This window comes from Branchiostoma floridae, chromosome 3, assembly GCF_000003815.2.
Source record: "Branchiostoma floridae strain S238N-H82 chromosome 3, Bfl_VNyyK, whole genome shotgun sequence".
NCBI classification, from domain to species: Eukaryota; Metazoa; Chordata; class Leptocardii; order Amphioxiformes; family Branchiostomatidae; genus Branchiostoma; species Branchiostoma floridae.
In genome coordinates, this window is record NC_049981.1 from 2,536,064 (window position 1) to 2,560,450 (window position 24,387).

Sequence of the window (24,387 nt, forward strand, 5' to 3'; positions counted from 1 at the left end):
GTACATATTTGGGTATTTTTATTGTGATCAATGTTCACATTCACGTTATGAGGCGTTGACAAGATTTCGCGGGAAAAAGCAAATCTTTCAATGACAGAAATTTTCAGACGATAGAAGAACTGTCTGACCGAAGAGCTCGGATTTTGAGAGTTTCATCGACGGAAGCCATTCAGCTGACAGCAGGGGTGTAAGTTAGGGTGAGTTTGTTGTACGTAGACATTGCAGATGTGCAAATTCTGTGTGAAAGTACGATATTCACAAAGCTTCGTCAGATTCTGTGAATGAAGCAACTGGATGGATTCAAATTGGTCAGACTCAGATGTTTCACACAGCATCCACGTCTTATCCTCATTGATGCTGTAATAGTAGCTGTATTAAAGGTCTTGCTTTTGTAACTACCTGAGAGTCTAACCTTCATCAAGAACTCACAATATTTCGTCCCAAGTATACAATTATGATTTGACTTTTGTCCGGCGGTGCGAATTTGTCAGAAAGGCCGTTTATTATATGACGTTACCATACTCTGCGTGTTCAGTCATTGTTCAACTTTCCAGGCCACTTAGATAATAAATGCATTTTTTTTTTTTTTTTTTGCCACGTTGACAGAACCTCCACCTGGCCTTCCGGGGGATTTAATTGCATAGTAGAATTCCGTATAACTGCCATGAGATGGAGCGCATGCAAGAATAGCATTTCCCTTCGAATGAATGAACAAACGAACGAATGATTTATTGAATATTTTCAATACAAAAACAACAGGCAATCTTAGGCTTGTTGCAGGCAATCATAGGCTGCCTGAATTGCACTGTAGTTCAACATGAAAAGGCTTACATATCACACACATGATTGGCAGCATACAGTACATCCTGTTGTTCTAAAATTATTTCAAATCATTTTCTCTAAAAACATGAGATTGCACATACTGTACATGTATTTAGGGATACACATGTACAGTATTGGACAAATACAACCCTACAATGGCCAAACTCTGCTGGCAAATTATTCTCCCAATGTAAATTACAAAGTCTGTGAAGTTAGTCTGGCAGAGATTACCGGCAGTGACAACCAAGAAAAGTGGGCAAGAACCTAACCATTTTGTCCTGACTATTTCACTAGTTTAAGAGGAAGCATGAAGACCAGAAGCAGGCAAGGATCTGCTGTGCAGGCTGTGTTAACCATAGCAACAAGAGGCAGGATTACATTCTCTCCACCAGTCAAGAAGGAGGAACAGCCACTCCAGCCTCCTCCCCAAGCAGCCCAACCTCCAGCATCAGAGGATGCAGGGAGCATCGGTCAGCGGTTGAGGAAGAAAAGAAATGACAAAGCAGAAATACCGGCAGAGGTTAATATGGAAGATGCGCAGAAAGTGAACAACACGAAGGCAACAAGCAAGAGGGAACAGCAACCTGCTGTGCAGAAAGTGGACAGCACAAAGACAGTATCTGGGAGAGAAGTGCAGCCAGGTATGCAGAAAGAGGAGGGTGGCAAAGGTGGGATGAAAACATCAGGCAACAGGAAGCGGAAAGTTGAAGATGAAGACTGGGAGGATTCTGGGATGGAGACGGATGACTCGGTCTCCGGATGGGAGGACACCTCGGGTGTGGTGGGAACGATGCCAACTCTCCGCCAGGTGAGGTTCCCTCCACCACCTCCTGGAGAGTCTGAGGAGGACAAGAAGAAGAGAGAGGAGATGGAGGAGGCAGAGGTAAGTTTACTCTCCCTGTTCTTGCAGTCATTTGTTTTATCCTGTAAATTGTGTCATTGAATTGAAGCTACTGTAAAAGTGCGTTTTTTTCTTGTGCCAAGTTTACATGAGTTGTAGCATCAGTGCCAATGGAAACAAAAATCTTGTGTACTGATTTAGGCTTAAGACGTCAAGTCACATTTCCAAACCGGGGCCTGGCCGGGATGTCTTAAGAATCGAAAAATCAAATTACATACCTAGAAAAATACACAAATTATGCCCTTGAATCTTATTTTGACATTTTGTGTATTTTGATCTCCCAAAAGCTGCCGGGCCGGGCCCCTTTTTTGAAATGTGACCTACATGTAAGTCTTAGGGAGGGTTAGTCCTTGTTGTGCAATGATCTTGGGGTCAAATAATCCTTCATGTACACTAAATATGGGACAATCAATCTCTGTTATTTCCTGCCAGAGGAAGAAGGCCTGGGCTGAGTGGCAGTTTGCTGCGGCTACGGAGAGGAACCGGATTCGTGCCGAGCATGACAGGAAGGCGGTACAACGGGAGCTTATGCACCGCAGATGGTAGGAACCCTGCTGTTGTTAGGACGTTGCGAAAGGTTGGGGCTCTGTAGGGACTGCTATATATGCAATTGAAATATTACAAGCTTCAAATTGATAGAACAATTGATTCATATGGAAGATTGTTTTTTCTGAGGGTACTTGTAAAGTTTATGAACTTGAAGATATCATGCCATGATTCCAAACTACTACCAAGAATTTCTTGTTGAAAGCATGCAAAAACATTCATGCACAGGTGGAACAGGTGGATGAGATCACATAATTACCTAATGTGTCCTGACCAATTTTATTGAAGCTTGAGAACTGAATCAGATGCAATAATGGTTGTCACTCATAAGCTGTGTCTACTGGTGCAAAGCTTATAAAATTTTAATCCCAGACACAGTTCACTAACAGTTGTTAATCTTCCATTATAACCTGAATGTGAGCATCTTGTTTTTCCCCAGGCTAAAAAGTCTAAGTAAGAAGGAGCGGAAGAAATATGAAAGGACTGCCAAGAACAAGGAAAGCCTGAGAGGTAAGTGTGTAATCAATTGTTATCACATCTCTAGGTCCTTTGGGTTTGAAAAGTACATTGATAACTGTGATTATATTGCAGATTATGATTACCTTTTTTTTCATCTGAGGTTTTTTATTTACCCTGCACACTGTCAGTGTCATCATTCATGTAGTACAAGCTCTCATGGCAAGTCAGAAGAAAATGTCATGCCAACAGCAGGAAACTGTTTACTTTGGTAGTGAGATTTGTAAAAAGCATTCAGAACTCATAGAAGGTAGTGGTAGCTCTGACGCATTCGTTATCATTCCTTAGATTTCAGACCCTTCCATGGCTCAAACTTATTTTAACCCTGTACCTCCCGTCCCTGGTACAGCTATGCGTGATGAGAGGTCTTTGTTGGAGCTGCAGTCTGACCTTGTCTCTGCTCTGCAGGTTGGTCACATTGTGAGTATTCATTTTTCTGATCATCTTTAGTCCGACCAATGTGTGAATGTTTTTTCTCCTTAACAGTGTTCTCACCAGAATTTTTTTTAACAGCATAGGGGCATCTTAGTGCAGCAAAGCCATGTGGAAAGCAGTGCAGGTGTGAACATTGCAGGGGTCTGAGAATTCTCAAATCTACAACCCTTGGAAACTCACTATCCATTTTACTATTTCCTGCATTTTGAGGGCTAAATTTTTTAGTAAATTAAAGCCAACATTTTTTTTTACTTTGTTACAAAAGACCCCTTTGCTGGTTGATACACAGCAAAACGGCCCAAATCACAGTGTAGGGGCTCAATCAAAGCATAGGGGATCCAACTCACAGCATATAGGGGCCCCCTATGCTGAAAAGGCCTGGCGAGAACAGTGTGACCTAAAGATACTGATGATCAGTGATTTTGAATTAATTGTCCAATCACAACTGAGATGTCAGCATCACAACTGTCTCTCTGCAGGATGTCCCAGCTGCTGTTTCTGTGCTGAAGAAGATGCGGGACATTGTGTTCACCCAGAGACTGCTGACCAACCAGCCGACAATTGTCTACACACTTCATAAAGTCAGTATTGAGAGTCCTGTAACAGTACTACTACTGACATTTGTCAATCATTTTGCAATTTGACCTAGAGCAGGCTGTATACCCTAGTGCACCAGGTGCAATTTTTCTTTAATTTCAAGTTCAGGACATTTCATCCTGAGTATACATTTGCGTCATAAAGTCAAATTTCTTTCTCATCTCTTCCTTCATATTTTCATTAGGAATAGTTAGTTTCATGATGTGTCAACATTGTTTTTTTTTTAATGGTGTGGTTTTATTTCTTTCAGGTGCGTGAGTTTGCAGGGAGTCGGCAGGTTCAGAAGCTGGCGCATCGCCTGTACTTGTCCTGCAGGATTCCCTTCATGGTGTATGAGGGAGAATCTTTCATCCAGGCATTTGAAAGGGGTCGGCAAGATCTGCTGGAGAGAGATGCCAGAAACCTGGAGGAGGAGCTGGCTAGAAAAGCAGAAAGAGGTGTGGATATAGTTTTCTGTCTGTTTATGTTAGAGGTCTTATGCAAAAAACAGTTATTCAAGCAACTGGGTATGATTTTGGAAAGTTGCTTGAGTAACTGTTTTTTTTTTTTGGCATATCTTATACCTGGATGTCTAATCTTCATCGATGTTAGACTTAGAGGTGTTAGTTTTACTTGTAAGGGGTGTTGCTATATGTATCTGAAAAGAATTTCATCAGGTTGCTAGAACATAGGATATTAAAGTTTTCTTTTTCTCAAGTGGTAATGTCTCTTACCTGCTTACATTTTTAAGTCTATGAGACATTTTCCTTAGAGATTCTGACATTGGCTACAGACTAGCAGTTTTCCAGCTGCTAGAGGTATAAATAAAAGTTTCTGGCTGCTAGTGGTGTAGATAGTTCAAAATTTTTTTTGGGTCTTTTCAATTCTTTGCCCGTGTGCATACACTGTGACTGGTCTGTCCATTGGTTCCTGGTGTTGCATGAAAAATGTAGGATATTTGTCCGGTGATGGTTCAATGTTTGGACTTAACCCATACCTGTAGGACTGACTCTGTTGGCATGGTTACCATATGTGAGTTCTTCTTTCATACTGCCTAGCCTCTAATTCAAGAGATTATTGGCAGACGTTGACTCACCTTCTTCCTGTTTCAGCAATAAGGAAAATGAAGGAAGCTGAAGACCAGGTGGTACCTGGGGAAGAGAAACTCCCCCTCCCAAACCCAGCAGAGACCTGGGACACAGAAGCCGTGGTACCAGGACAGTAACCTTAACTGTAGTCTGTATAATGCAAATTCCACTGTCCAGGGCTGTATCTGTGTTGGCAATGTTGGGCATGCTGTATAGAAGCGTGATTAAATCAGGCTACCTGAACTGAGACCCAAGGCACAGAAGCTATGGTGAGGACCTGAACTAACTCATTGCTTCAGGTTCTGTTCTGTTCTGTTCACTTGTACAGGGACTTACACAAGGTGTTTAATGACACATAAGATATACAAAACTTATGGGATGACAGTACATGTGAATCTGGAGAGACGTTGTTTTGATGATAGTTTAATGCAGTGTTAGAACGTTGAAATAGCCATGATTATTGTCAGCTTCCCACTTTACATAGTCTATGCCTTAGTAGTGTATATATATATATATATATCCTCCAGTTGAGTATGATAAACAAACTGGTGCCACTGTTTTACATTCACTGTTGGCACTGCTTAATTGCAGGCAGATTCCTGAATGTGTAATGAAATTAAAAAACAGTTCTGATTTATTTTTCGCGGCTACAGTGACACTCTTGCAGCATCTCAGTTATTATATACACTACCTTCTTGTGTTGTGCTACACCATACTGTAGTAATGTGGAATGATCAGTGAGTATGTATTAAGAGATGGTGTTGTGGAACTATCGGTGCATGTGTTTGCACAGTCCATCTAAACAAAGCTGTCCTAGAGGATGGGTAGTCATGGTAACACATCTGCCACGCCCCTCAGACTAGCTCCAGAGCATCACCAGGGGTCTGGTAGTCATAGTGATAGAGGCGCCACGCTCCACTGATGTAACGGAAAGTTACAAACACCTTCTTCTTCAGCTCCTGAGCAACAGAAATGGTCAAACTGGTCAGAATCATGCCAAAGTGTAATGTTAAGGTGGACAGAAAAGCCAAAGGTGAAGTTACATAAGACGAATTTCTCTCCACACACGCCAGAGATATTTACCTGCCACATTTACATAGGGTCTATAAATGCAGGATGGGTTGTGTGTAGGGCCAGCTACCCACCACATACAAATTGCTAGCGAGGAACATAGGGTCGAAGGAAGAAAATTTTGCAGCAGATTAGAACAGAGAAAAGAGACAGTATCAAAGTGAGAGGGACACAAGAGCACCCAAAAAATGAATATAAACTCAGCCAAGTTTAGGGGGTCCCTTCTTTCACACTAGAGTACTCAGTGAGAAACAGTACACTACAGTGTTGCTCTTAGGAAGGTAGATATCTCTTGGTTGTGTATGAAGAACATTGTTAGGGGGGCAGTGGGTTTTTAACTGATCTCTTAAAGGGACTGGTTTTGTTACCAATCCGATACTGTAAGCCCCGTTTTACATCTAAGGCTCTGTAAATGTGACCTAAGCCTTATGTGTGAAACAATAACAGTCGTGATTTGTGATCCGGCGCGGGTTCGAATCCCGGAAGTCGGGATGTTGTTTCTTTCTGTTCTACTCGCCCCTCTGGTTGTTTCAGTGGTTCCCATGCCGACCCTGTGAGTAACAGGCTAGTGGATGTGCCACACAGGGATGTCGAACTCGGAGATCCGAGGACGAATCATGAAGAAAAGGGGAGTAGTGTAACAGTGGTGTTCAAGTACTACCTATCGTCCTTGCCCAAGGGCACTAGTGCTTTTGTGGCGACAGCTATAGCAGTCGTGATTTGTGATCCGGCTGCCCGGGTTCGGCGCGGGTTCGAATCCCGGGAGTCGGGATGTTGTTTCTTTCTGTTCTACTCGCCCCTCTGGTTGTTTCATGTGGGATACGTGAGCCTGAATGGTTATTGATAGTAGCTTAAATAGCCACAAACTCTGAACATACCGGGACTGGTGTTTGCAGGCTGCCCCTCGTTCTGTCACACACAAACACATTGTACTGCTCTGAAGTCTTGTACAGAGTCGTCCTGTCCGCCGTTGAGTGAAGACGGATGTTCGCACCTCCATTCAGGTTGTTTCCCACAACGGTGCTCAATGCCTTCAGCTAGTATCACGTAAAACACGACAGAAAACAAGTGTGTACAACTTGGTAATCTCCCAAATGTTTCCCCTAAAATCCCGGAAAATAGTTTTCTTTGTTTGGTTCATGAAAAAAAAATATTCATCAAATCAGAAGCTGTTTAATCTAGTACCCACCGTTTGTATAATTAATGCCGAACGTTTGGCTTGTAGTGGGAACTTATTGTCTGATACAGTTTATATATAGGAACATATGTAATAGATTTTCTGGGACTCCTGAAACACGCTAAAATTGCCTTACCTGTACATCTGAGTGAATAACCATGAAGGTCTTGATGTTGGCGCCGATGTCATTCAGCTTGTCGTTGCAGTGTTTGACAAGGTTAGATGGCTGAGGGCCCAGATGGACGTGTTCGTCCAGAAACTTGTCGGAGAAATGCATCACGTCTAAATGAAAGGAAAGTCGCAAAATTAGTCTCGAATTTTCCCTAGGTTTGAAACCCAACCAACAAAATGTATCATATGTTTTTCGAGAAACAGGGAGCTGAAACGCTGATGATCCCGATGGAACTGCATGCAGTGTACTATCTGACATTTTTCTCTTACTTATACTCAAATGTTTAGGGTTACTTAAAGAGGTTATAACCTCCTTGAGTTACTGTACTGCATGGGTTGTTATGCCAGATTCCAGATGCCATATTCATATTTTCTTCGAAAAGCCTAAGGTTGTACTCATCAGGGAAGCAATCACGAGGAAGCTAATGTTCCATAGCAAATTTATCTTTTTACCAAGGAAACTTCCAGCGAGACAAATCCCGAGGCATTGCTTTTCTCCCAACCCCGGCTATTAGTATGTAGGTGTTTAGATTTAATATCATACACATGTTGATTCTAGGGGGGCCTGCAAAGGACGGCACAGAGAGGCATTAGAACCTGGTCTCAATGTTGGAAATTGCAAATAAGCTTCCCTTTCCCTAGGCCTGGGACTTAAAGAATTACCAAGCACCGGACCGGGTGCTCCTAGAGGGACTGCAAATGGGCTTAAACTCACCCACACATGATGGAAAGTCATGCTCAAACCCCTGTGCTGCACAGGTATTCACTTGGGTTTTGCGAGGCGGCAGCGTAGTCTTCTCCCAGAAGATGTTTCCTCCCCTGCTGTACATGAGGGAGTCGGCAGGGCAGCGGACCTGCACCTCTTGCAGGGCACGGATGCGGGTTCCGGCGGCGTTTGCTCCGCCTCGTGTCAGCTCCACAGCCTTCTCACCTGCTGCAGGGGCTGGCACGGGGACCAGGCATTGCACTGAAACACAAATACGCAACATTGATACCGCAGCCGTTCAAGCTGAGGAAGGAGCATGGGAGAAATTGACTCAACCATATCACAACAACACAAACGTGCAACATCTGCACTGCAACACTTTCGAGATTCTCTGACACCGGAATACTACAGGGTTAGGGTTAGGTCTACAATACCGTAGAAACTTAATCTTCAGAAGGCCCATTGTCAATCTTGGACTTCACAATCCTCCCGATCCCTCACAAACAACATCGAAAACATAACCTTCTCAGTAGTAGTAGAAAAGATATATAGTGACACATTAGGATGTCATTCAAAATGTTGAATGGGGAGGTTTCACATTCAATTACTTAGACCATACCATCACAGGGGACTATGGGGTGATTCATCCCTCCACCAGCAGTGCAGGTCGCCAACTGCGAGTTATGAGCCGTTCCATGCAGGAACCACTCACTGCCACTACATTCGTACGACACCTAGGTAACAAAGGGAACAGCAACAAGAAGATGTGACAACAACAGCATGAGTCATGGACTGTGCCCTGAGGGACTTCTATGCAGAACCCGCTCACGATCACCACATTTGTGTACGTACGGCATCTAAACAACAAAACGTACTAGGTAAGCAACCACACTTGCTGTTAACACTTTGAAACAGTCTATACCTAAACAGCAGCAACATTCGTGGCGACTCAACCTCTACTTGGATAATAGGCAGAATGAGTTGTTTGTTGGCCTGCAACTGCAGCTGTTGATATCTGCGGCATGCATTTGAAGCTGGCCGGGGGAAAGCTTTCGTCAAAGTTAGCTTGTAAGTAGCAGCAACGGTTAACTAATTCAGAGTCAGACTGGACAAAAACATGGACTAAGGTCATGTTATTTGCCTTAAACCCTGAATTTGTGAGTTGTACCCCATTTTACCGCAACTTTTCCTGTCATGTCCTACCTGGTTGTCTTTCCACACCCTTTCTGGCGGTCTCAGTCTCCGGGACGTGCCCGGACCCGTCTGTAGTTTGAAGATTGGAGCCTGCTGACGCCTGTCATCAGCAATGGGCGGGTCGTTGATCTCACAGGTTTCTGTAGTTTGTGTATTGACAGTATGTAACAGCTCATGTCACGGTGGCCAGGTAGTGAGTCAAGGATCAGAACAGAGGCATGATGTTTGCGGAGATAATAACTTTATTTCAGTGCTCAAGTGGACACGTCTTCCCCTGTCGCCGTCTCTAGATCGAATCCCCTCCCTCTTACGTGTCACTTCCCCAACCCCTCTACATTTGGTCCCCAGTAACACTCCCCACTCCTGGGGTTATCACGCTGTCACCTAGTGACACTCGCACAACTTACACTGTAATCATCTATGCGGAGCAATTGTAAAACACACATTGATGGAAATGGACGATAGGTCAGAGAATTTTTGAGAATTTCAGTTTGTTGAGAATAAGCTTAGTCATATCAGCAATATAGTGAAGAACAACTGACCTATACAATCTAAAGTGTCTGGGTTCGGCTTCAGGCTGCCGTCCGTGCATGTCAGAGTGATTTCTCTGGAAAAGTCGTCCCACAGCCTCCTGTTGCCACGGCAAGTGACAGTGACGTCACTGTTGTGTGGAATCTGGCCTACCGTCGATGTGTCGGCATTAGGGATGTCCGGAACGTCACATGGACGCGGGGCAGCTGGGAAATACAGTCAATCAATCAATCAAAGAACCTGAGGCATCAGAATGGGAAACAACTACAAGGAATGTTTGGGACGTTACAGGGACGTTTCCTATTGCCTTGGGACCGAACAGAAAACAGTTCCCACCTTCACACTGGACCACAGTCTTCTGCGCGCCTTTGTTGCATCTCCAGGTATCTGTTCGTTTTCCGACACCCCTGGAAAGTAACCACACACGATGCAAAACGTTTACGAACCAGATAGAAACGTTTCTTGCAGAGAGTTGCGGCTTAATTTCACCCAACTCCTCGATCATCTGTCCACCACTTACATACGACACTCAAACAAACATACGACTAGCTGGTATTAGTGATCAACTATTGTAGCTTTAAAATTCATAGCAACATTTAAATAGACAAGTGAAAGTGATTGTTGAATGTCACCTGAGAATGCTGTTCTGCGGACAAGTGAAAGTGACTGTATCTCCCTGTAGCATTTCTGTGGTTTCCTTGGCGGCAGTGAAAGTTGGCGGCTGGTACTCCACCAGCAGAGCACCCAGACTCGGCGTGAAACCAATGTTCATGCCAGGAAACTGCAGGAACTTGTTCCGTTTGGAATCGGACACCAGCTTACAGGTCCCTACAAAGAAAACGTGAGAAATCTTACACCGCACCAGTGTCCAGGTCCCTACATTTGGAAAATCTTACACCGGCGTGTGAATTGTGGTACAGGGGGTATCCACGTAAGCATTGTGGTACAGGCGGTCCTCACGTGAGTATTGTCAGTGGCAAATGTGGTAATCACGTGAGCATTGCGGTACAGGAAGCAGTGTACATTGTGGCACCTACGGTACTCACGTGAGTATTTTAGCATAAGCAGCACTCACGTGTGCATTGTGGCACAAGTCGTACTCACTTGAGCAGATACTCGCGTGAGCATTGTACGTGTTACAAGCTTGGTAGTCACGTTCATCAATTTGTGGCACATTCCCTACTCACGTGAGCATTGTGGCACAGTCGTCACTTGACGTCACAGGTCATATTGTGGCACAAGTGGTACTCACTTGAGCAAGGCACAGGCGATAGTCACGTGAGCATTACCATTGTACATTGTCGGTTACATGCTAGGTAGTCACCTGTGCATATATTGCACAGACGAAACTCATGATCACGTGCACGTGCATTGTGGCACATTCAGTACTCACTTGAGCATTGTGGCACGGGCGGTTCGAATCTGCCGGTGTCCTGACATGTCATGCTCAGAGTGTTCTGTACAGGGTACCGGGCCTTCACCCCCAGCCCGCGGTTACAGACCGCCTCCAGCACCGTCCCGACAGGCTGCACCTCCCCGGCCCCCACCTCCTGGTCCGTCTCCCCGTGCACCAGCCTCCCGTTCAGGCTCTGCAGCTGTCCAGCAGCCACCGCACACCCTGGAAATGGACAAATGGCAAAGTTGGTGAACTGGTGGTTTGGGGTGATACTAAATCTTTTCAGGGCTTTTAGCAAACAGAGTCTAAACTGGGATGTTTTGGTGTTCAATTTGGCTTTTCCATTTTTTTGCGTATCAATTGAGAAATGTGTTACTATGTTGCTTATACACATATGCATATTGTACCTTCTTCTGTCTCACGGGCTAAAACGTAGCGCAGATGTAAATTACAATGGGCAAAGCACATATGCAGCACATTGCAGCGACCTATTAATTTAATTTAATTTGTCCGGCTAGCCTTTAAAGCTTTAGACCTAAGACCACATTTCATTCATATCTGAACTTTACACATGAATAACTCTAAACACTCCTCCTAAAATCTTAACCAGTTGCTTCAGTAACTATCTGTTAGCATAACTTTAGACTTGTCCAAAAACTGACAGACGGTGATAGATTATCTCGGCGCATGAGGTCTCTGTTGACTTTACCTCCTTCATCGGCGTCCTCTTCTTCAACTGAAAAGATAGACAACAAAAAGGTTGTCATGATGTGAGTAAAACATAAACACCAAGGAAGGTATTTTGATAGAGCGGATTAATCCTGGACGTCGTTCCGTGTTAGTGTCCTGGAAGGGACCTTATAACTATCGAGACATAAGTTAAATCGGAAGAAAGTCTCCTGGAAGGGGCCGGCCTTCACCCCGAAAACGCCATGCGTCTCGAGGCGGAGCAAACTCCTTTCTACGGCAAAATCGCCTTGAGCAACCTTACGAGGAATTCGCAGGTAAGGCAGGTTGTTTTGCAACAATGTCAGTTCGCAACAAGGCAAGTCTTTTCGCAACAAGGTACAAGTCGTTTCGCAACATTTGAATGTTATTAATCTTGATGGCCTAATAGTATTAGAAATCGTATTCCTAACATAATTGTACTCCTTCCGCGTAAAAATCTTACCGACAGACAACCCTAGCTGGCGGCAGAGGAACATGGGGCCTGACAGCCCGATGATTTTCATACGCCGGGCGGTGCAGTTTCGTACGCGGCGTGCACAGATAGGAGTATAATTATGTTAGGAATACGATTTCTAATACTATTAGGCTATCAAGATGTCAAACAACCTGTAACCAATTCGCACACTTACCTAGTTGGTACCCCTGCCCGACAAACGGTGCCACCAACACCCGTCCCACACCAACCACGAGGCTCCAGCAGGCGCGGATTCCCCCCTCCACCCACCCTGACAGCATCCTCTTGTTCCGACCTCAAAGGAAAATAAAGCATGGTTTAGTATCATAGGTGGCTTAATTGTCATATTGGTTTATTATCTATGAAAATTGTTCACCATGTTGGAATGAAGCACAAGAGTACAGATGAGGATGGGCCATACGCACCATGTGTCGTGCCACCGCCACTGGAGCTGTGTGGAAACAAAGAACATTTGTCTTTGATAGCTATAGATGTATCTACATTTCTCTTTCTCTCTCTCTTGTTCTTCTCTCTCTATATATGTATATGAGTGAGAGAGAGACGTCCTCACTTACTACTACAACTATTGTGCAAGGCTCTGATATCACTAATACACTATTGTGAAATGACTCTTTTATCACCGCTGTGTAATGCTCCTTTATCACTACTATGCAATGCTTTGTTATCAAACCTGTCCCTCTGGAAAAGCTGCACCAGCCGCGTCAGGGAGTCACGGTGTTCGCGGAACTGCAACGTTCCAGGAAGGCGGTACAGGATGTAGGGGGCGTAAGGAACCTGTACGGTATGCACAGCAAAGAGAAATGTTCATCTTTGACCAGTCAGCATTATGATATTAGCAAATAGCAACTGATTTTAGCATAACTGACAAATCCCAACTGTTATCATCACTACGTCTAGACTCTACCTTGAATCCTAGGCTGTCTGCATCTACCCTGGCCACCAGGACTTTCCCGTAGAACGGCGTGTACAGTGCCAGGCGGTCAAACCGCTCCAGGGACTCCTGACGGCAACTGCGGCAGCCTGGAGGGGTGATGTATATCTGGTATTACTTATTTTTGCAATAAATCTGAAGCCAAAGAAGTTAAAGACAGGAATTACACAGGCAATCTTACGAAGGTCTTATCACCACAGAGCAACACTCAGATGTGTATTATAAGTATCGGTACTGCGTGGAAACCGTTAGGAACAGGTGTTTCAACTTTCATTCTGTTCACAAGTACCTCACCTTGTTAACAAGTGCGCGCATGCCTCGCCTTGTTCACAAGTGTCTCGCATTGTTAGTAAGTGCCTCACATCGTTCACAAGTGCCTCACCTTGTTGAAAATGCCTTGTTAGTAAGGAATTCGAGCTCACATTGTTCATAAGTGCCTGACCGTTCACATGTGTCTCACCTTAAGCTTGTTAAAGAGCTTCAGGTGCTTCACCATGTTAACGAATATTTCACCTTGTCACAAGTTTCTTGCCTTTTCCCCAAGCACTCACCTTGTTCACACGTGTCCTTATTGCAGCCGCGACAGAACAGCAGGATGATACCATACTCCGGTTCCCGGTTCACCAGCGCTGTGTAGGCCTCCATGCTCAGCAGACGGGTCGGTGCCTTCGGATCAACTGTACAGCAAAACACGACTGACTTTTATTATTCTTGGCTCAAATGCAAGACATGGCTACATATTTAGCCGTCTACAGGATCCAAATTTGTCTTGTTTGATCCTACTTCTATACTACAATGCTAAACTTTATTCAAACGCAAACTTAGGGTATACACAGATCAAATTTTCAACGACCACTGTAACATTCTCAGGATCAATACTACGCTCTTAATCCTGAAGAAGACGACAGTGGTCGTTGACGATTGAGTGTTGACACACATGAGTTTCCATGATAATCCTACTTCTGCAACAGCATTGCACACTTCTGCAACGGCCTTAGCTTGTGTACATATAATTCAATAATATAATCTTAACAGCAAACTGACCATCTTTCAGTAGGGCATCCTCGCATCCAGGCACGGTCTGTTTCTGCTTGTCGGCGAAATCACATATGTCTCCGAAGATCTCGTGGCTAAGTCTCGCGGCACAAGGACCACGTGGCACCGTGGCCAGAGGGCCCCAGTCACTGGAACATTCGCCGACATGCACCCCAAAGACAACGACTGAGCGGCTCACGCCAGAAACCTGAAGATGAGGTGGAAAATTTCTTTCTTACAGCTTTTTATTTCAGTGAAAGAAGTCGACACGCTGCATCTATACACAAAGTAAAGCACTCATCGCCAACTTTTCAACCAGTCCTCTATATAGTCCTTCTCAATTAAGTTGATCTCACGCGGGGCCGACTTACTAAGCTAGTAACTTGGTCAACTGGTCAAATGTGCCAGGCAGTTGGTATCGGCCCCCTTCTATCTCTGTTGAGTGATGGTCAGTAGTTGTTGTTGTTGTTGTCCCTGCTTAACGTCTATTTCTTCGCTAGACGTGAGCTCCAGGTACTATTTCCATCTAGGTGCTTCTCATGTGGTTGTTGCTCATTGGTGCTTGAACTCTGGTGCTTTGCACATTCGTGTATAGTAAGTTGGTGACCTATTAGTCCTCCCCGGCAAATCTCCCTGTGTCTTCTATATACTTTGAGAATGCCTTGTACATCATTTTGTTTGTTTCTTCTCCCAGATCTTCTCTCATCCCTGCTAGCGTCACTATGTCCAGCCTTCTCTCTTTCTCCCGTGTACTGAGTTCTTGGTATATGTTGTCCACCTCGTTGTACATTCTGTGTCTGCTGCTCTCATACCTTGGGCAGTAGTACAGGAAGTGCTCTGTGCTTTCTCTCTCCCCACAGGCTTCACAGTTGGGTGACTCTGTGTCGTCTATCCAGTTTCTGTAGGCGTTGAGTGAGGTGTGCCCACTCACCAGCTGGTTTATTGCAATTTGGGTTGACCTCAGTCCCAGTACTTTGCATTTTTTCTTCATTTGTACATTTATCTTCTGCATGTGTTTGCTGGTAGTATGTAGCTCGCTTCTTCTTTTCCATCTTTCTTCTGCTTGTTTTTCTATGTGTTTGAGGGCTTGTTGTCTTGTCCACACTGTATTCATGTTGCTGTTTCTGGCCTCTTCAGCTGCAAGTTTGGCTTGTTCGTCGGCTAGCTCATTGCCTGCTACTCCCATGTGCCCTGGGCACCATTCAATTTGAATGTTGACTCTCTTCTGCTTCATTTCGTGCAGTTTCTGTCTTATGTTGTTAACTAGATCGTTATAGGCATCTACTTGGTGAGTGGTGATGACATTTTCTATTGCCGCCTTGCAGTCACATAAGATGAGCACTCTCTCTTCACTTCTTTCCCTCTTGCTCAGTGTGCTGAGTGCCAGGTGAAGTCCCTGCAATTCCCCCTCATAGTTGTTTGACTTTGCTGCAACGGGCTTCTTGACAGTGTATGGTTCTGTTCTGCCCCAATGTTCGTAGATCACTGCCGAGCATCCTGTCGGACCTGGGTTCCCTAGAGACGATCCGTCCGTAAAGACGACGGTTGTCTTTGTCTGCTTGATACTTTGCAGTAACTGTGCTATTTCTTCTTTCGCTTGCTCTTTGCTGCATTGGTTGTTCATTTTGGGTGTGAATGACCCTGTTATTCTTCCAATGGAGAAGGGTGGTAACCTAGCATCAAAGTAGCATTCTTTATCGACTGTCTCAGTTTCCAGCTCACCTTTCAGCTCTTTGAATCTTGTAGCAAGTAGATGTACAGGTGTGCCTCTTCTTTCCTCTGTCAACTCATGTGTAATGGTATCGTAGATGGGGTTGCCCGTGTGTTTTGTGCTGAGCCTTAAATATGCCTGTGCATATATTGCCGACATGTGAGATGGATGTCTACAGGAATAGTTCCAGTTAGTGCTTCTAGCGCTTCGGTGCTAGTTCTTTGTTTGCAACCTGTTGCTGCCAGTAGGGCCCTTCTCTGGATGGGTGCATAGGCATCTTCTTGTTTCTTCCCCGCCATGATAGTGCATTCCGCTCCATATTCTAATATCGGTCTGATCAGTGCTCGATACAACAACAGGTGCGCTTCCTGGTTTGGGTTCTTCTTCGCATTAGTCACTCTGCTGACTACTTTGAGTGCCTTGTAGGCCTTGTTTTTTGTGTTGTTGATGTGACTGGTATACGTGAGTCTATCATCTAGTGTGATGCCTACTAGCTTTATTTCCGGGAGAACTTCGATTCTTTTCCCATTGACTCTGATATGGTTGACCCGTGTGTCTGCTTGGTGGTTTGCTTGGAATATGAGTGCCTTAGTCTTTGATTCTTCCACCTTCATATTCCATCTCGGGCACCACTGGCTTATGAGTTTTGCAATTTGAAGCTCCACATGTGTGATCAGATCTCTTAAGTTTGGACCTGTCTTCCAAGCTGCCCCATCGTCTGCGTATTGAAAGTTGCTGAGGTCAATGTCACTGTACGCATCAGATGTATATATGTTGCATAACGTAGTAGACAATACTGCACCTTGTGGCACTCCCACCTTGCTTAGGGTTGGTTTTGTTGTTACTGAGTTTACTCTGAAGGAGATCTCTCTGTCTCTCAGAAAGCCACTCAGATAGCATAGCATTCTCCCCTTAATCCCATGTTTCATCAGCTTGTAGAGGAGGCCTTCTTGCCAGATTCTATCAAAGCAGCCTTCATAGTCTGCGAACACTGCAACTGTGGATTCCCTTCTCTTCCAACCTTCGTTGATGTGTTGTATCATCCTTAGCACCCCATGTGTGGCTGTTCTGTTCTTCCTATAGGCCTCTTGGTAGGGAGATATGATGCTGTTCACTTCTGTCCACCATGTGAGACGGTTGTTTATTATTCTTTCCAGTATCTTCCCTATAACGCTTGACAGAGTGATGGGTCTGTAACTACGTACTTGGTTGTAGTCTTCTTTCCCTGGTTTCTTTATCAGTATCTTGCAGTCCTGTTTCATTTGCTTGGGAACATGACCTGTTATCCACACTCTGTTCAACATATGGTGTAGTGCTATCAACATCCCTTCTCCACCTTTCTTGAGCATGATTGGTAGAATTCCCTCTAGCGGACTGGGTGAAGATCGTGAGTCCATCTTATGCACCGCTGCTTCAACTTCTTGTAGTGTTATGTCCATGTTGAGGCTATCTTCATGGGAGGTTTCTTCCAGTGTGTCTGCTTCCTGGAGTCTGTGCATCTCATGTGTTACCACTGCTTTTACTGCGTGTGTGATGCTCTGTTTCCAGTGTTCTAATTCATCTGGCATATCCACTCCTCCTGGTGCATATTCTTTGCTCACCACCTGTGCTATTTGTTCATCTGTTGTGGCTCTCTCCCCATTCTGCTGCTTTAGAGGTTGAATCGTGGGCTTGGCATTTCGTCCTAGCTGGTTCTTAATTGCTCTCCAAAATTTCTGAGGGTTGTTTGGGTTCATAGCTTTGAGCTGTTCATTCCAATATGTGTTTCGTGCCTCTTCCTCCATTTTGTTGAGAGTTTGTTTCTCATTCAGGTACTTTCTCAGGTTGTTGAGGTCTCTCCTCCTTCTGAACTTCCTTAGTGCTCTTTTGGTGTTTTTCATCTGCTCTTCCAGGGTTTTATTCCAGTGCCCTTTACTGTGTTGTGTTACTGTCTTCTTTTGGATGAGCTCTTCGGCACATTCCATTACCCTTTCTTTAAAGGTGTCATAGATTTTTTCTGTGTTGTCGTCGTAGTTGTCACGTGAACTGTTGGTTTCTTCGGCCAACTTCTGGAAAGCTGTGTCTGTCTTTCTTTCCCATTCTTGCCAATCCACCTTACGCAGGTTCCATCTTTGCTGCTTCTCTAGCTTCTCTTTGGTTCCCACTATCATGGTGATGAGGTTATGATCTGTTTGTAGCGGCACCTCTGGCTCCACTCTCCAGTTGCTTATGTGGTTTTGTGTATCTCTGTTTACTATGGTCAAATCGATGATGCTCTCCTCTCTTGTGGGAGTGTTGTTGTTGATAATTCTAGTCCTACTTGCTTCCATCATAGTGCTTAGCATTTGGCCCAGTTTGTTATCTTTCCTATCTCCCCAGGATGTATGTCTGGCGTTCAAGTCGCCACATACCACAAGATGCTTCCTTTTTGTGCTTTGATTGTTGATTATGTTCATTACTTCCTGCATGGCTAGTTTGTCGTCTGGAGGCACGTATGCAGATATCAAGAGGAAGTTCAAGGTATTTGTGTATATGTTGAGCGCTACAACATCTGCATGTGTAGTCTGATCTAGTGGTTCTTCCATTACTTTAATGCTTTCTCTAGATGCTATTGCGACTCCACCTCCTCTTCTTCCAGTTCTATTTCTTTGTACCCATTTCCAGGATTTTAAGCATACTGGTTGCTCACTTTTGTTCCAAAGTTCTGATAGACAGATTGCGTCGATGTTCTTTTGTTCGCACATTCTCTCGACCAGAGCCGACGAGGTATTGATTGATCTTATATTAATTTGTGCGATCTTCATTTTCCTGGTATGTATGTTTCTTGTTGGAAGATGCTGCAATGCTTTTGTGGTCACTGCTGTAGGTCTTTTGTAGATGTTAACTATTGTATCTTCGTAGACTATTGCTTTTGCCGTTTCTCGTGTGGGTGATCTTATTTTCTTCTTATGTGAGAGTCTTATTCCTCTTTTCCGTATGTGAGTTATCAATTATGTATAGTCTCTTTGTTGTTGCAATGTGCTTTTGTTTCCTTGTTTTTATGGTCTTTGCAAATGAGTATGTCTATTCGATATTTCTTCCCCTTTTGCAGGTTTAGACTCTGTTTTCAAGCTTTTGCTTCCAGGAGTGGAAAGCTTTACATCTGTTGTCGTTAGCACTATGTTTCCCTCCACAGTTAATGCACCTTGGTTTGCAGCTTAGGGTGTGGTTTCTTGCTTCTCCACACCTGGCGCAGGTGGCGTCTTGCTCACACAATTTGGCGATATGTCCGAAACGATGGCAATTGAAACACTTGATCGGTGTCTGAGTCTTTGTTCTGTATGGTTCAATGTTAACCGTAGCACCGTCTATTATTACGTTCTGTGTGAAGATGCTTGACAGCTGTCCTTCTGTTGTCTCAATCAGGACAACCTTTAGCGGCTTCCCGGTATCTTGGTATCGGTATCTGTGTGCTTTAACCTTTACTTCTATCAGCTCTAGTATGCTCTGTTCTATTTCTTCTTCCTTTATGTTGGTTGGTACGTTCTTTAATATAGCCCTTCTTCCATGTGTTTTCTGTGTTCTGTGGCTTTTGAGCTGTCCTTTATTACTTCCAAAGGCTCCCTCTGTCCAGGGTTTCATCAACTCTTCTGCTGTTTTCTTGTCTTTGCTGTGTACAGCTATTCCTCCTCTTGGTAGGGAGTATGCAAGTTGGATGTTGTGTGTGATCCCTGGTTTGTACCTGGAAATCTCTGCTAGAATCTTCTGGCTATTTTTGTACGTCTTGGGGTTTGGTATGCCGTCTATAATGACGACTTCTTCTTTTGCACCTATGTTGTTGTGTGTTCTATCCGTGTTGTGGTTGTTGCACCTTTGGCTTGTGGGTTTGTGTCCCTTTTCTTCCCTTTGTGTTGTTGTCTTTTGCGGCTTATTTTCCTCGTTGCAACACTCTATTCTTTCTATGTTGTGTTTTCTTAGTTTCTTGATGATGCAGTATGCACATGTGTATTCCTCTTCGGTTTTCACAAAGAAGTCAATTGCCTGTTTGGTTAACTTTGCACATGTACTGTGCCACCATGAATTGCAGATGTCACAGCAGATCCAATTCCCTCCCTCTATATGTTCATCCCCACATATGCACCGATCTTCTTCGTTACTTAGCTGAGTCTGTTGGTTGTTTCTTTCTTGGTCATGTGTGGTGATTGTTACAGGTTGTGTACTCACGGTTTCTGAGCTTTCCGTACCCCTTGTATGTTGTGCTTTCCCTTTCTTTCCTTCTTCCGTTTCTGTTTGCCTGTATCCTTCCTCTTGCTTTTTTGACTGCTGCTGAGTTCGTCTTTTGGTTGTTGTTGTTTGTTTCTTGGGCCCTTGTAATCTCTTCCGCTTCTGGTTTGTGTCTTGTTCATCTGCTTCTTGTTCCGGACTTGTTTTTTCTACCTTTTTTTCCTGGTTGGTCCGCTGTCTTGTCTTGTCTGGGTTCACCTCTTGTGCTTGTATTTTTGCTTGTGCTCTCGTACTAGGCCCTATTGAACATGGCCTCTTTCACTCCTCTTAAGATACAATAATGTCCAGTGCCAAGGATTCTGACTTCTGTCTAACTCACATAGAGTCCAGGGAACTCGACCTATACATGCTGTACGACTTGTGAGGTTTGAGACCTAGGCCATATGTGCAAGAGATGCTACCATCTCACGGGGGATATACAATCATTAGTGTTGCATGGATAGACGTGGCCCAAGCCCCGTCCAAAAGAGCCAGATTTTCAGCGAAAAATACAGCCGATGCTCGGGCGATGTTGAAATTCGGCGAGCTCTGACCGAACTACAAATTAGGCCGGCGTTAATATTTGTATGAATTGTAAAACGGCTTAATCATTATTTGTAAACAGAAGTCGCCGGAGCCCCGTCCAGTTTGTGACGGGGCAGATTATCACTGAAAAATACTGTAGACGCGCCTGTACGCTGGGGCGATTTGAAGTCGGCGAGCCGCTAGCCAAACTTCAAATTCGGTCGGCTTTAATTGTGACGGAGGTTCTTAGACAGGTCACACACGACACAATATTATGATTACTTGTTTTTTTCCATGACGATTGCGTATTTCTCATGCAGTGATGGTTTGTGAGAGAACAGACGTCTAACAATCCAGTTTGTTACTCGGGCATTGTGACGTTGTAAAGGTTCCAGAACGTTCGAACTTCATTGAAATCGTTCACGAATTCACTGAAGCACTACGCGAAGTGCAGGTACTGAAGCGTATTAAAGTTCTTGAAGATTGACTTTAGAAAGCTGTAAAGCTCAATATATATAATGTCTGCCGCATCGACGTCAACTGTCTCTAGATGCCAGAGACGAAACAAAAAGGTGGTCTCTGCAAGAGCACTGCTCTATACGGAGCTGGGGTACATCGACTCCCTGACTGAAAAGAGCACAGCCGCACTCCACCAGGTTTGCCTCAGTGATGGCATCACGATTGATGACATTTTAGCGGGGAACTACCGAGGAAGAGGAGTATCAAGAGTAAGACATATCTTTGTGTCAAGTTGAACTGTTCAACTTTGTATGGGTTTCAAGTCGATTTTCAACATACAGTCAGTCATTTGTCACTATTGAAGCATAACTGGTCGCTGATGTCACACTACTATTTTCATCGTTGTTCACATGAGATATCAAATAGATTTCAGTACCCGAATACAATACATAGCTTGCTGCATGCTACATGTTTGACAAAGACCAACGCAACGAGTAGCTATGAATCAAAGAATGTAATTAGTTGCCCTCGTCCACATCTTATCTAGGCAGCTGTAGAGGCAGCACGATCAGAACTAGACTCAGACAGGCACATTAAAGGGGACCCAAATTTGCGTAATTGGAGTACAGATGCAAGACATGCAGTCTTCCTCCACAAGAATGGCGCACAAGCTGTCCACCAGGATGGAGACAAGGTAGTAGACGATACAGAAGACGAGGTGCGGCAGGGTTGTGAGGATGCAGAGCATGAGCTCGAGGAATGTTCGGCAGACAGAACAGCACGGGGCGGTGGTGATGTGGCAGATATAACACAAAGAGAGAGGGAGGATAGCACTGCGGCAAGAGGAGAGAGAGAAGATGAGAACATGGAGTGTGCAGCAGGTGGAGAGAGAAAAGAGAACAGGGAGTGTGCAGCAGGTGGAGAGAGAGAAGACAACACGGAGTGTGCAGCAGGTGGAGAGAGAGAAGACAACACGGAGTGTGCAGCAGGTGGAGAGAGAGAAGACAACATGAAGTGTGCAGCAGGTGGAGAGAGAGAAGACAACACGGAGTGTGCAGCAGGTGGAGAGAGAGAAGACAACACGGAGTGTGCAGCAGGTGGAGAGAGAGAAGACAACACGGAGTGTGCAGCAGGTGGAGAGAGAGAAGACAACACGGAGTGTGCAGCAAGTGGAGAGAGAGAAGAGGAGAACAGGGAGTGTGCAACAGGTGGAGAGAGAGAAGACAACACGGAGTGTGCAGCAGGTGGAGAGAGAGAAGAGGAGAACAGGGAGTGTGTAGAAGGCAGAGCGAAAGAAGAGCGGCCCGCACCGGTACCTAGAGCTCGCAGAGGAAGACTTATGGACTTTAGGAGATGTATAACTGGCATAGGACGTCGCATGAGAAAACTTCTTCAATGTTGCAATTGTCTAAACCCTGACACAGAGGACTGAAGTTGGTACATCTGTTCTGTTACGTATTCCGTTACATCTGATCCGTTATACCTTTATATGAAAAAAAAATGTATGAAAAAATTTTTATGAAAAAAAAGAACGAACGTTAAAAACAGCAAAAACAACAAAAAGGAAATGGATGTCCATTTCACTTTGACTAAACAGGATCGTAATGTAATTAGTTGTAGAAATTGAAAAACACTGTGCGGCTGTGTCGGAGTGTACATTTGCATGTATTTCTCTCGCTGGTGGGCTGCTAGGGGCGCGATTTAATCAGATTCGAGAGAAGACGCCTATATTAAAGTGGTACACGTGCGTAGTATTATTCATTAGTTTATGTGTGCAAAAGATAAGTCGTGTATATACTACACAAGATGGTGTCACTCGGTGAATGCACTGTGCTTCTGATGTACAAAATGTATGTGCGCGAGTGCTTTGATGACGTAAACGTTAGTTCAAGCATACATGTAGATGGTCATCGATATGTGTGGAATACAATCCACTTTCTTGTTAATTAAAAGACTCTCCGTGAAAGTTCATGGATCGAAGCATGTTTTCCGTTTTATAAATTTTTGATTCATAACTTATTGACCGGGCGCTCTCGGTCTAACTCATCGCCATGCAGGGATTTGGCATTGAATGGTTGGGAATAATGATAACGTTATTACAAAGCAATTTTTTTTTACATCTGAAGGGTATACGTCACGTTCATTCAGGTTTTTAGACTTACAAGATTTAATCAAGGTCAATCTTATATCATTGTTTGTACTTGTTTGTGCCTGTCACAAGTTGTGTTTCAGAAGACGAGGTGTTTTGTGTGTCAGGTATGTACGTGTATATATGTGTGTGTGTGTGTGTGTGTGTGTGTGTGTATGTGTGTGTGTGTGTGAGTGTGTGTCGTGTGTGTGTGTCGTGTGTTTGTTGACGCCGTAAAAACGTTTCAATGACGTTTCCACCCTGCGGCCGAAAAGCGTAGGACCTATCAGACTGCAATGTTTCATTTAGTCAACGACTCAATATTTCAAAAGCTATCAGCAAAGTTGTCAGACAAAAACGTCTATAAGTAGGTATGGCGTAAGCGATGATATATACCTTGAGAACTTAAGTATAGCTCTCCAGGGTAATAGTGAACTTGGAAATGTTTTAAGATGTCTGGACTCTTCAATGCAATCTTTTTCGCCAATCAATCTATCAATATACCGCATGTGTGTCCTTGTATCTAAAATAGTACAGAACTCATCCAACTAACAGTCTAAAACTTACCGTAAGGTGTCGTATTTGCGCAGTCTATGCAACGTACGTACTGTACGACTGTTTACGATGATGAAGTCCAAGACAAGGAATAGGTGTTTTGACCACAAGGTAGGAGGTGCTAGTACGTTCCGTGACCTAACTGATGAAATTGATAAGCTCTGTATGTGGGTATACACAGCCTTATGATAAGCCTAGCTCGTCGACGTCCTTTAAGAAAAACGGCAATATTTTTATGATCCTGAAGTTCTCTAGTAGTTCTCTCGTAGATCCTGCATTTTCAACTACATGTACCATCGATTTCCTTTTTTCATCCGGGCAGAATTGGTATTACTGACTTTATCTGTTCACCATTGTATAATGTATATTGTAATGTTACCAGGGCTAGCCCTTGATAATAGCCTCCGGCTAGTTGGGTAACCCTGGCTTTATTCCTTATTATCATATAGCCAGGCGCCGCGGACCAATCAGAAGGCCCCGTTCCACGT

General features: G+C 44.3%; 3 protein-coding genes across 4 annotated transcripts in view; 2 read left to right on the forward strand and 1 right to left on the reverse strand.

Moving 5' to 3' along the window:
- On the forward strand, nucleotides 1–5,521 carry LOC118411997. Of its 2 annotated transcripts, none has more exons than XM_035814550.1 (8): nucleotides 1–187; nucleotides 1,117–1,705; nucleotides 2,156–2,265; nucleotides 2,709–2,779; nucleotides 3,135–3,205; nucleotides 3,700–3,801; nucleotides 4,068–4,254; nucleotides 4,909–5,521. In XM_035814550.1, the coding sequence occupies exons 2-8, from the start codon at nucleotides 1,130–1,132 to the stop codon at nucleotides 5,019–5,021; spliced, it is 1,230 nt and encodes a 409-aa protein (XP_035670443.1). In that variant the 5' UTR covers nucleotides 1–187; nucleotides 1,117–1,129; the 3' UTR covers nucleotides 5,022–5,521. The 2 variants fall into 2 exon arrangements, with proteins under 2 accessions (XP_035670443.1, XP_035670442.1); XM_035814549.1 differs by having other exon boundaries at nucleotides 6–197.
- LOC118411995 overlaps nucleotides 5,292–24,387 on the reverse strand; it is a 22,421-nt gene continuing 3,325 nt past the window's right edge. The window contains exons 4-20 of the mRNA XM_035814546.1: nucleotides 14,310–14,508; nucleotides 13,817–13,942; nucleotides 13,239–13,354; nucleotides 13,005–13,108; nucleotides 12,739–12,764; nucleotides 12,489–12,608; nucleotides 11,840–11,866; nucleotides 11,128–11,352; nucleotides 10,367–10,562; nucleotides 10,071–10,141; nucleotides 9,746–9,940; nucleotides 9,213–9,343; nucleotides 8,629–8,743; nucleotides 8,019–8,270; nucleotides 7,269–7,414; nucleotides 6,834–6,992; nucleotides 5,292–5,843 (exon numbers count right to left, since the gene is read on the reverse strand). Coding sequence (XP_035670439.1) covers nucleotides 5,739–5,843; nucleotides 6,834–6,992; nucleotides 7,269–7,414; nucleotides 8,019–8,270; nucleotides 8,629–8,743; nucleotides 9,213–9,343; nucleotides 9,746–9,940; nucleotides 10,071–10,141; nucleotides 10,367–10,562; nucleotides 11,128–11,352; nucleotides 11,840–11,866; nucleotides 12,489–12,608; nucleotides 12,739–12,764; nucleotides 13,005–13,108; nucleotides 13,239–13,354; nucleotides 13,817–13,942; nucleotides 14,310–14,508 — 2,313 coding nt within the window. The 3' untranslated portion in view covers nucleotides 5,292–5,738. The remainder of the gene's footprint in view (nucleotides 5,844–6,833; nucleotides 6,993–7,268; nucleotides 7,415–8,018; nucleotides 8,271–8,628; nucleotides 8,744–9,212; nucleotides 9,344–9,745; nucleotides 9,941–10,070; nucleotides 10,142–10,366; nucleotides 10,563–11,127; nucleotides 11,353–11,839; nucleotides 11,867–12,488; nucleotides 12,609–12,738; nucleotides 12,765–13,004; nucleotides 13,109–13,238; nucleotides 13,355–13,816; nucleotides 13,943–14,309; nucleotides 14,509–24,387) is intronic.
- On the forward strand, nucleotides 20,493–23,196 carry LOC118411998 (spore wall protein 2-like). The gene is made up of 2 exons (XM_035814551.1): nucleotides 20,493–21,485; nucleotides 21,764–23,196. Exons 1-2 carry the CDS (start codon nucleotides 21,276–21,278, stop codon nucleotides 22,646–22,648), a joined length of 1,095 nt encoding a protein of 364 aa, XP_035670444.1. The 5' UTR covers nucleotides 20,493–21,275; the 3' UTR covers nucleotides 22,649–23,196.

Excerpts from the sequence above, each read along its gene's own strand:
- LOC118411997 (XM_035814550.1), top strand. The coding sequence starts at position 1,130 with ATGAAGACCAGAAGCAGGCAAGGATCTGCTGTGCAGGCTGTGTTAACC. Across the intron at positions 2,780-3,134 it reads GAACAAGGAAAGCCTGAGAG|CTATGCGTGATGAGAGGTCT; the intron begins GTAAGTGTGTAA and ends TCCCTGGTACAG. Across the intron at positions 3,802-4,067 it reads TTGTCTACACACTTCATAAA|GTGCGTGAGTTTGCAGGGAG; the intron begins GTCAGTATTGAG and ends TATTTCTTTCAG.
- LOC118411998 (XM_035814551.1), top strand. The coding sequence starts at position 21,276 with ATGTCTGCCGCATCGACGTCAACTGTCTCTAGATGCCAGAGACGAAAC. Across the intron at positions 21,486-21,763 it reads GAGGAAGAGGAGTATCAAGA|GCAGCTGTAGAGGCAGCACG; the intron begins GTAAGACATATC and ends CATCTTATCTAG.